General features: G+C 38.4%; 1 protein-coding gene across 2 annotated transcripts in view; it reads left to right on the top strand.

Annotated features, from left to right (window-relative positions):
- TFCP2 (transcription factor CP2) overlaps positions 1–12,197 on the top strand; it is a 137,929-nt gene that overhangs the window by 36,769 nt on the left and 88,963 nt on the right. For both annotated transcript variants that reach the window (XM_089692892.1, XM_089692902.1), the window contains exons 3-5: positions 3,460–3,536; positions 9,611–9,716; positions 11,863–11,969. In XM_089692892.1, the coding sequence (XP_089549018.1) occupies positions 3,460–3,536; positions 9,611–9,716; positions 11,863–11,969 (290 nt within the window). The remainder of the gene's footprint in view (positions 1–3,459; positions 3,537–9,610; positions 9,717–11,862; positions 11,970–12,197) is intronic.

Raw genomic sequence — 12,197 nt, 5'->3', positions numbered from 1 at the left:
CCACCCTGCCCATACATGGATCAAAAATCGCTTGGTCGCTGCTGAACTAGATGAATTTTGATCCGTGTATGGCTAGCTTAATGCATTGCAGAAATATCAGCCTTGAAGTCTCCCACAATTTGCTCCGTCAATTAAATTAATTTCAGAAATTGAATCTCTGTATTTTCCTTCCTGTGAAATTTAGAGAACAAAAGCTGAAATTTTGTATGCAACACTACCGCAATGCCTTGTCTCAAGTCTTTGAGTCATATTGAAGTACAGTCTTTACATTGTGTATTGTGATGATGAAATATATGACTGTTGGGAACCTTAGATTGTAAGCTCCTTGAGGGCAGGGACCTACAAATACATATGCAAAGCGCTGCATAAATTTAGTGCCATATAAATACTAACAATAAATAAAAAAGTATCCTGAAGTGGTATTAAAACAAAAATGGAATGTATTGCAGCTTTACCACCTATTGGATGTGGTGGCTGCATTAGTTTTCTTTTTTCTTTTTCCTCTTCACCTGGTGATCTGGCCAGTAACACTTTTTTTTTTGTATTTGTGCTTCTTCGTGCAGAATGTATGCACCCTAGGACACCTTAGGTCAGCTGCATTGTCTGGGGAGAGGGGAGTGTTAGATGCACCAACTTATTTAGATACACTAACAAATGGAAACAAAACTCCAGCTAACACTTTATAAGCAGTTATAGCAACAGTTTTTGTTTTTTTGTTTTTTTTTTGTTTTCCCTTTTTGGGATAAAGGTTTTACATAATACAAGCTGATCATTGTAAGCACCTCTGTAAGTGGTAAATTGATTGTCTTTCATGTGCTACATCTGCAGGACAGCTTGTTTTGTTGAAAAATAGGCTATCTGGCAGGATCACCAGGTGGGAAGAAGACATAAAAAAGAAAATGAATGCTGTCATATATAAAAATTGGTAAGCTGCAATGGCCTCCATTCACTAAAACATATCTGAGGTATTTGTGTTGAGATTTTTTCCAAATATCCCCTGAGGTAATGAAAATGTCAATTCACTATGCCTGTATGAGGTATTTACCCCAAAAAGCAATAACGTTTGGTAAATGCCTCCCATAAGTCAATTCGCAAAAGGAAATAAATGCATGAGTTAGGTAATTAGGGGTCCAGGCATGCAGTATTTAACTGGTTCCCGTCCAGCCTGTTGTACAGTGACGGCTATGACGTCCTCCCATTCTTGGAGCGTGGTAGTTGGTAGAGAGTTGAGTCCCTTGGACACACATCATCATTGGCTCTTTACCCTTTATAGATGATGCGCTGGCTCTTTACCATGTGACAAGCTGTGTCCAGTCACAGCTGATCACATGTAAACAAATGCTGGTTATCTGCATTTCCATTCCTCAGAGCTATCGCTGTCTGAGGAAAGCTGATAACCTGCTTCATCAGCGGACATCAGTGAAGAAGAAAAATTACTTATTTGCTAAATTTTATAATAGAAACTAAGAAATGTTTTTGTTCAAAGTTTTTGGTCTTTTTTTTGTTTTGTTTAGCAAAAAATAAAAAACCCATTGGTGAATATATACCACCAAAAGAAAGCTATATTTGTGTGAAACATTTTATTTATATTTAAATATGGGTATAGTGCATGACTGTGCAATTTGTCATTCAAAGTGCAACAGCACTGACAGCTGAAAATTGGCCTGGGTGTGAAGGGGGTGAAGGTACCTGGTATTGAAGTGGTTAACCACTTCCAGTCCGGACACTTTTACCCCCTTCCTGTCCAGGCCAATTTTCAGCTTTCAGCGCCATCACACTTTGACAATTGCGCGGTCATGCAACACTGTACCCATATGAATTTTTTAGCGTTTTTTTGAGACAGATAAAGCTTTTATTTTGGTGGTATTTATTCACCACTGGAATTTTTATTTTTTTTGCTATGTAAATTTAAAGTCCAAAAAAATTGAGAAGTGTTTTTCTTATAAAATTTTGCAAATAGTATTTCATCATAAATCTTGGCCAAAATTTATTCCGTTATTTTTAGTAAAGAAAAAAAAAACCCAAATTTAGTTTATAACCAAAAATTATAATTTTTAAACTTTTTTTTTTTTTTTTACATACGGTCACCAAAGCAGTACAGTGTCACCGACACTGTACTACTTGTGGGGGGTGATGAAAATTATTTCTTTTTTAACACTGAATGCTTTTTACACCAATAAAGGATGTAAAAGCAATAATTTCTCCTTCTCTCTAGCTGCATTCTTGCAGCCATTGAGAACTACTGAGTGAACTGTGATTTGGTCACAGCTTGTCACATGGTAAAAGGCTGTTGTGAATAGCCTTGTACCATGTGACCTCTGTGATCATTCACAGATTTCACACGTAGTAAGCAATGATGTCACAAGTGACATCTTGCTTACTACTCTGCATGTGATCACTGATTGGCCAATCAATGATCACATGATCGGGACTACGTACAGAGGTCCCGTCCGACGATCTGTGTTCCACTGTGTCCGGAGGACACAGCGGGCACCGTATTGCAGTACTGTGCGCTCCCAGGGAGCGCACACAAGCAGGGTGTGGGGAGGCCGTTAATAAACGCCCACCCGACCCTGCACTGCCACCGTCCGGCCGTTTATATACAATGGCCGGACAGGAGATGGTTAAGGAATGTAAAACTAGAATAGCCAATTTTAGAGTAGTCTCTACCTTTTTGAAACAGTAGTCTTACAGGAATGCAAGGAAACCTAAATATGGAAAAACAGAAATATTGGTGTTGCTTTACTAAAGGCAAACAGACTGTGCACTTTGCAAATTGCTGCAGCACTTAGGATATGAAGTAAAACTTCACTTTTCAAGGAATACCCTATCATGTGCAAGGAAGATTAAAACAAAAAAAAAGCTACATTTTTGCTTCCACATGATTGAATGATGGAACTCAACAGAGCTTCCTCTCATTTACTAAAGACATGACTTTCTTTTTCATTTTGGAGCAATGGATTGTTAGAACCCCTGGCAAGTTTTTGCCATCTGTGTCCCTTCAGGGAGATTTCCCCAGTATTGGTGTTCGATGTCAACCAAAAATGAGGGAATTTCTTTTCCTTTCCATGATGAAGCGAAACAGCAACAATGGAGTGAATCTCCCTAATGACAAACAGTGATAAAAACTGACAGGTGTTCTTATCCCTCTCCACTCTATCCACCTCACTGGATATCATGTCATGAGCTAAATACTGCACATTTCAATGAAATAACGTGCCTTATTTTAGTAGTGGTTTTTATTTTTTTCTTCCTTTCTTTTTTTGTGAATTGAAAAATGCAATGAGTTATTTTACCTCAGATCTTGGAGGAAAATAACTTTTTTTCATTAATTGAGCCCAATATGTTTGCTTTTGGGTGTAATAATGCTTTAAATGAAATGGACATAAAACCTATCGGTCGTTTCCAATCAAACTGAAATGTTAATAAAAACATTTTGTTGTTTCTGATTTTTCACAGGTCAGTCTTATGAAATCAGGATGTTGGACAATAGAAAGCTAGGAGAACTACCAGAATTAAATGGCAAATTAGTTAAGGTAAGTTTCATAGGTTTTGTTGCTTAAAAGCTGCTATAGCATAAAATGTACACTGGTATTGCTGTGGTTCATAAATTTTAAGTCTTTCACTGCCAAAGCAATTTGTTCATACATTTTTTTTCTTCTTCACATACTTAACACATGATTTTAGGTCTGAAGATTAGTTAAAATTCAAAACATCTTTCCTGAAAGCATACACCCTGGAGAATAAAATTGTGATGGTTCAATTTCCCCAGTTGCCTTCCAGGCCAGCCCGTGAGGCTAGGCCGTCATATGGGAAATCATCCTGCATGTCAAAAGTTTCAGGATGGCCTTCAAAGATGCGTACAGTATTCGGCATATTCAAACCATGGCCTGCCATTTGGCCTATCTTTCGGCCCCAAGATTTGCTGAAAGGAATCCTGATCATTCTGTATTTGGATGATCTTATTGCCAGCCCCGTCTTTGACAGAAGTTGCTGGAGGATCTCCAGATTGCTCAAAACCATTTTCATTTCCTAGGATGGGTCATCAACTCAGAAAAGTGGAACCTCATTCCTTTCCAAACTATAGTGTTTCGGGGGTACGAGATTCACTCGGAGATCTGGAAGATTTATTCCAGAGGAAAAATGCAGCAAGGTCATGCACTACATTGCTCGTCTTCAAGCTGATCTCCCATTTACTTTGAGGGAAGTTTCAGCGGCAGTGGGTCTTATGACCGCCTTCTTACCCGGGGTACCCTGGGCCTGTTATAATAAGAAGGCTCTGCAGCTCATTCTTCTCAGGGCCTGGGACAGCTCAAGAGACACCTTGGAGAACAAGGTCCTCCTGCCACACAGGGTCAAACAGTCCCTTTGGTGGTGGAGAGTGAGGGCTTGTTTTCAGAGGTTTGGAATGGAGTTGGCCCATTTCCAGAACGATGACTACAGACAGCCAGCTCGTGGGGGTAGGGGGTGCATTTAGAAGAAAGTGTAGCCAAGGAATACAATTCCCAGTCAATTACCCATCCTCATGGGCTGTCCTGGAAGACTCATGGAAGTAGAGTTACCGGTAACTCTAACTCTTTAGTTAATTTTAGTTAAAAGTAAATGTACATTGAATTTTTCTTTACTTTTTTGTCATTATTTTTGCACAACTGTTTTATCAAATGCAAAGATTCAGTAAAAAGAATGTTTATTTTAACGAACACTATTGCAACTTCTTACCCAGTTTTTCATTAACTCTAAAAGATGAGGTTATGATTACCCAGTTTTTGATTAAGTCTAAAAGATGAGATTATGCTGAGTAAATATATACCCAACATGTCAAGCTTAATATTTGCGGGTGCCTGGAAAGCGACGGCAAACTTTGGTACCCTATATTTTTCATAGGTGACAGTTTTAATAGTCTCTACAAATCATTAGTTTAGAGTTAGTGTTACTAAACCCACAACAGTAAAATCAGTCTGTATATGCAATAAAGCATGCTTGTTATACTCACTGTGTAACCTAAGGGGTTAATCCTCTGCATTGTGTAAAAAGGCTGTTTCATCCTGACTTCTCTGATTTTCCCCTTCTTCCAGTGTCCCCTCTCTTATCTCCTGATAAGATGCATTGTGTGGAGTCACTCTGCACATGCTCAGTTTGGTTTGTGTTGCTAGAGAGGTTTTTTTGTTCTTGGGAGAGCGCATGTGATCAGCACAAGTCCAATCAGCACTGTCCAGATAGAGGTTGGGGATTCTACATCCTCCTAGAGCAGAGAACACCTCTTTCAAGCTTTAACATGTACTCTTCTGGACACTGATGGCATTCACAAGACTGCTCTAACTGCTGATGAGAAAAGGTATTTAGCAGTTAATATTTACTAAAATAATTGCACTTCCATGTTCTGTGTACTGAGGGGTATCCGATATAGTGAATGCAGGTTCCTGGGTTTAGTAATACTTTAACCATGAATAATGGGTCTAGACTTCTTGCTCAGCATGATTTCATTTGTTAGCTGTAAACAGTGAGCACATACGGGAAATAAAAACGCTCAATTTTAAGAGAGCTGATTTTCCATGGCTGAGAGCTGCTCTCCAATACTTGGACTGGGAGGGAATATTGGCATTGATGAACACAACAGAAATGGGAGTTCTTTAAAAAGACTGTATGTTAACACACTGCAAAATATTTTCCCATGGGCAACAAGTTTAAAAAGCTAAAAATCAAACCTATGTGGTTTACGGCCAAAGTTTAAAAAGCTATAGTCAATAAGAAAAGAGCTTTTATTAAATATAAAAATGAAGGAACGCTATCATCATTTAACTATTACAAAGAATTCTTCAAATATATCAATAGTAATAAGGTCCGGTCCGAGCATTTAGGCCCTTTACAAAATAATCTAGCGAGTGGGTGATTGGGGACAAAGAAGGCAAATTTTTTTCAATACCTTCTTCAGCTCTATGTATTCAAAGCAGCATGGGGGAGCTCTTGGCCATAATGGGCATGGTATTGACACAGCTCCACATGATCCACATTGGCTCACAATAGCTATGATCCAAAAATATTTAGACAGTATAAAGGTGAATAAAGCACCTGGGCTGGATGGCATACACCCACTGGCCCTTAAAGAATTGAGCTCTGTCATTTCAAGGGCATTAAGTAAATACACCTCAATAATCTAAATACGTGGAACCCCCCTACATTCACCCCACAAACGAAAGTGACACTTTCACCCTAGAAAGGTAATAAATGTTATAAACCTTTCTTACACCTAACTCACCAAAACCAAGTAAGTAATCTAAGTACTTCCCAACCACTTAAAAAAATAATTTTATATCTCCCAAATTAGTATTTGAATAAAATAAATAAATGAAAAATGTCCAAAGCAAAAGTCCACCAAAACCATATATGTCCAGTAGGTAGAATTTCCAATTCCTATTTCAATCCTCGTGATACCTCAAAAAAAAAGAATACTCATATAGTGTATTACCTTCTAAATAACAAATTTCAGTGCATAAGTGCAATCAATAAATATGTGCGCCACAACCAAAATCAAAACCAATACAACTGTGATTCTTGTGAATCATGCGATTTAAAAATAATAAAAAAACCCAAATATATTCAAAAATTATATAAGTAAAACTATCATCAACTATAGTAAATAAGTAAAGCAAATAAGATGTTTAAGTGAACCCTTCAATTCATTTAGTGAGCACTCCATGACCACCTCCAAATAGTGATATTAAATACCATAACCCTCCAGTAGGATTCATAAGCTTATCTCGATATATTCCTGGTTAATGTATTACTTCCAAGCTTTCATTTACTTCATAAGCCCATCCTCCATATTCCTCATAAAGCAAAGGAGACTCATGTAATAGGTATTCAAAGTATAAGGATAATTTAATAAATATCTTACATTGGGGATAAATAAATAGCAGCTCTGTGGCAAACAAACCAGCCTTGCAGTCTTTAGGGCATAGGAACCACATTTTCCAGCAGTCAAAATGGCCACGGCAGCACTTCCAGTTTTGCGTGCGTCTTGACGTCACGTCCCTAACGCGTTTCAGACTTCATCTGAAGATCCATCACTTATTTACTACAGTTGATGATAGTTGTACTTATATAATTTTTGGATATATTTGTGTTTTTGTTTTTTTTTTTTAATCGAATGAGTCACAAGAAATCTGTTGTATTGGTTTTGATTTTGGTGCACGTATTTATTGATTGCACTTATGCACAGAAATTTGTTATTTAGAAGGTAATACACTAAGTATTCTTTTTTCGAGGTATCACGAGGATTGAAATAGGAATTGGAAATTCTGCCTACTGGACTTATATGGTTTTGGTGGACTTTTGCTTTGGACTTTATTTGGACATTTTTTTAATTATTTTATTCAAATATTTGGGAGATAAAAAATTTTGTTATGTGTTTGGTAAGTACTTAGATTACTTACTTGGTTTTGGTGAGTTAGGTGTAAGAAAGGTTTATACCATTTCAAAGGCATTGTTTCTAATTTTTAGGGACTCTTTAATGACGGGCATAGTACCACTGGACTGGCATAAGGGCAATGTGGTGCTAATATTTAAAAAGGGGTCAAAATCTTTACCAAGTAATTATAGACCTGTTAGTTTAACTTCTATAGTTGGGAAGATACTGGAAAATTTAATAAAAGACCACATAGATGAGTTCTTGCTGCAAAAAAATACTTTAAGCAACAGACAGCATGGATTCATGAAAGACAGAAGTTGTCAAACAAATCTGATTTCTTTTTATGAGAAGTTGAGCAAAACCTTGGACAGAGGGGTGGCGGTGGTATACTTGGATTTTGCAAAAGCGTTTGACACAGTTCCCCACACACGGCTAATGTGTAAGGTAAAGTCTACGGGCTTGGAAAAATCTGTATGTAAATGGATAGAAAACTGGCTAAAAGATCATATTCAGAGAGTAGTGGTTAATGATTCATACTCTGAATGGTCTGGGGTTGTCAGTGGTGTACCCCAAGGTTCAGTGTTGGGACCTTTACTTTTTAATATTTATAAACCATATAGGGTTTGGGATTAAAAATCTCATTTCAGTCTTTGCAGATGACACCAAGCTGTGCAGTGGAATGACGTCTTTTCAGGATGTCTTCAATTTACAAGCCAACCTCAATGCACTGTTTAATTGGGCAACTGTGGCAAATGAGGTTTAATGTTGATAAATGTAAGGTTATGCACTTGGGGGCTAAGAATATGCATGCATCATACATACTAGGGGGGTACAACTGGGGGAATCAATGGTGGAGAAGGATCTGGGGGTTCTGGTAGATCACAAGCTTAATAATGGCATGCAATGCCAAGCTGTGATTTCTAAAGTGAGCGAAATCCTCTCTTGTATTAAAAGAGGTATAGACTCCAGAGAGAGAGATATCATTTTACTTCTGTACAAATCATTAGCAATACCTCATCTGGAACATGCAGTTCAGTTTTGGGCACCAGTTCACAAAAAGAACATTGGGGAACTGGAGAAAGTACAGAGAAGGGCAACCAAACTGATAAGAGGCATGGAGGAGCTCAGCTATGAGGAAAGATTAGAGGAACTGATTTTATTCTCTCTTGAGAAGTGGACATTAAGGGGTGATATGATCAACATGTATAAATACATCAGTGGGTCATATAGTGAACTTGGTGTAAAGTTATTCACCCTGAGGTCATCACAGAGGACATGGGGGTACTCTTTACGTCTGGAGGAAAAGGAATTTAATCTCCAAACCCAGAAAGGTTTCTTCACAGTAAGAGCTGTGAAAATGTGGAATAGACTTCCTCAAGAGTTAGTTCTGGCAAGCTCAGTGAAGGGGAGGGGGGGGGGATTGTGTTGGTTTAAGTGTTTTGGGTCTAACTATTTTTACTTTCAGTATAACTTTATCACGGGATGAAAAACACTGGATTGCCTTCATTAGTAAGCCAGCACGCTGGTAATGAATTGTACATAATGAAAAAAAAACCAAATAAACATAAGCCTTATATGCAGTATGCTGTTGTAATTTTTTGTTTCTGTCATTGCGATTGTAAGGCAAACTATGTACACAATATCAAAATTCTGATTTTTTTTTTTTTTTTAATAACCAGTCCTAAACGGGCAAAAAGCTGGAAGGACTTTGAAGAAATGAATGCTACTGCTGTGAAATGAGAATTCAAGTCATTTTTTCAGCAGCTCTGCTCTCTTGAATTCTCCTTCAACAGGGACTCGACCTTCAATGTAATCAGATGTTAAAGCGGAGCTTCACCCAAAAGGGGAAGTTCCGCTTTAAAGATAGGTCCCCTGCTACCCATTAAGGATGAGCACCTTTAGGGAGCTGGTATCTGAAATTGACAGGTACCCACTCCCACTTACGCTGTGATCGCCCAGGCGATGGGAAGTGGAAGTTGTTGTAGCTGCTGTGACTGGAACCCCACTTTAACAAAGAGCAGGTGCTGTGGGCAAGGAGAGCAGGGAGAGCTGAGCTGCTGAGAGCTGATATGGAATACTGAAGTGCTTTCTTTGTGAACTGGAATGATGCCTTGTTCCACAGGCTGCAAATCAAATAACTTATCGTAAAAAATAGTTTGTTACGGCAATATTTATCTGGATTACTAATTGTTCTGCCTACAGAGCATCTTTCGGGTGGTATTCCATGACCGGCGTCTGCAGTACACAGAGCACCAGCAGCTGGAAGGCTGGAGATGGAACAGACCTGGAGACAGAATACTTGACATTGGTAATAAGCATTTATAATGAGTGCTACGTCTGTGAAAGATGAAATTGTAGCAACTCTGTGGATATTGTGTTTTTTTTTAAATTTTTTTGTTTTTTTTAAAAAGATGGCAGGACTGACACAAATTTTAGGGTAGAATAGTTATGGTGGGGGAAACATTGCGGTAAATATCTGTTTCTGATCTGACCATAAAAGTTATATGGAGAGCCATTCTAGCTGTAACTGTTCCTATTCTCTATGCCAGCCAGTTTAATACTTCATGTACTGCCATTGTGGTTATCATGTGGATCTTGAAGCGCTAGGATGTTGGCTTTAATTGCCAATAGGATTTTATGAATGCTTTGTATGTTCTCACCATTTGTGTGAGTTTCCTTGAAACATAATTTCTTCCCAAAATCCAAAAATCACAGCTGATCACATGTAAACAGGGAAATGCCAGTTATCTGCATTTCTCTCCTCTAGAGCTGTCACGCTGACAGCTCGAGAGGAGAGCTGGTAATCGGCATTCCGCGGAGGGGACATGTACACTGATCATCAGGGCACTGATGATCAGTGTGCCCTGATGATCAGTGTGGCCCCAGAAGTGCCACCTGCCAGTGCCCATCAGTGCCTACCAGTGCACATCAATGCCACATATCAGTGCCCATCTGAGCTGCCTTTCAGTGTCACCCGTCAGTGCCGCCTATCAGTGCGCATCAGTGCCCATCAGTGATGCCTGTCAATGCCCATCAGTGCCACCTACCAGTGCCTCCTCAGTGGCCATCAGTGCATCTTATCAGTGGCCATCACTACAGCCTCATTAGCGCACATCAGTGAAGGAGAAAAATCGCTTATTTACAAAATTTTATAACAAAAACTAAGAAACTTTTTTTTTTTTTCAAAATTTTCAGTGGTTTTTGGTTTAAGAAAAAATAAAAAACCCAGAGGTGATTAAATACCACCAAAATAAAGCTCTATCTGTCTCAAAAAAATTTATAAACATTTCATATGGGTATAGTGTTGCATGACCGCGCAATTGTCATTCAAAGTGTGACAGCACTGGAAGCTGGAAATTGGCCTGGGCAGGAAGGGGGTATAAGTGCCCTGTAGGCAAGCGGTTAATTAAATGTCTGGAAAGGAAAAAAAAAGCATTACATTTCAACAATGCATGCACATTTCCTCATGTTTTGTGTTTAGGTTAAGCCTGTGCTCCTGCATGTAGATCTTGGCTAGGGCTTGAAAACCCAGGGTCATTTGTTTGATTAAAAAGAATATCTAATGACAATGCTTTACGTAAAGTAAAAATAAATTTGTATTATTGATGTAAAATAAGCAGGAATGATTTTGCCTTATCAGCTGGCTCATTAAATTGACTTTGTGGAGTTTTTTTTTTAGAACATTAGAACACTGCACAGTAAATGCACCTATAGTATACATTTTCATTTTAATAAAATAGTTTTGGTTTTTTTTTTAAGTATTTGTTAATGATTTTCACAAAAGACACCGCTTACAGCAGTAAGAGGAATAAAAACCAAGGTACGGTAGTACATTGCCACAATAGTGCCAGAGAAAGATGAGAGAGGGCTACACAGAGCCCACATAAGGCAATTAATGCAAACCTAATATAATTGTAATGTAACTCTCAGTGTAAATGAACAGTGCAGTAGCTACACAAGTACACGGAAACACTGGTACCAGCGCCACCCTCCCCATGCCCCCTCTGTAGCATGTTTAATACCAACCCAGAGGGAAGAAGACATTTGGGATAAAGAAATATCCCCCGTAGAAGGAATCGGAAGTATGAAGCCAGGGTTGCCAATCTTTGGTAAACTTCTTGAGACGGGCCTTCTCTTTATAATTTGGCTTGAATTTAGGTAAACCAACTGTATAACTGTTTGCTAAACTGGAAAAGCTCTGCTTTGCCTTCAATAAAACTGACCTTGCGAGTATAAAAAAAAAAGCATACGGAGCAGATAAAATTGTATGAATTAGTGTAAAATACTTTGCTAAAACAAAAATTGGCCTGTTAAATCTCAACGCTAATACCTTTACAAATATCTGTATGCAATTTACTGGTACCAGTTTCATTACAATAGCAGCATTGTTACACTGTGTGTTCTGTTTGATTTGATTAGATAATAAAGTAGCTTTTCTTTCTCTTAAACCCTAGATGTTCCAATGTCTGTGGGTATAATTGACCCACGAGCAAATCCAACACAGCTTAATACTGTTGAATTTCTCTGGGATCCTTCGAAGAGGACATCTGTGTTTATCCAAGTAAGAGACTCTCCGCTATCTCTTCTCATGGCCGTTTATGAAAATAAACCTAATCTTTTATTCCTGACCACATCTTTGTTCTAAATCACACATTCACTTGTCTCTGCTGGACCCTACTGTGTTTACTCCACACTGCTCCTGTGTTTCAGGACTCATTCTTAAAATGTAAGTTGTGTTATTTCATGAACCATTCTCTGCACAATGCTGTAGAAGACAGTGATTGGAGAA

Source organism: Staurois parvus, unplaced genomic scaffold, assembly GCF_062004578.1.
Source record: "Staurois parvus isolate SC_StPar_1 unplaced genomic scaffold, SC_StPar_1.0 ptg000023l, whole genome shotgun sequence".
NCBI lineage: Eukaryota > Metazoa > Chordata > Amphibia > Anura > Ranidae > Staurois > Staurois parvus.
Note: the sequence above shows the minus strand (reverse complement) of the source record. Positions and strands in the feature narration are given on the sequence as shown.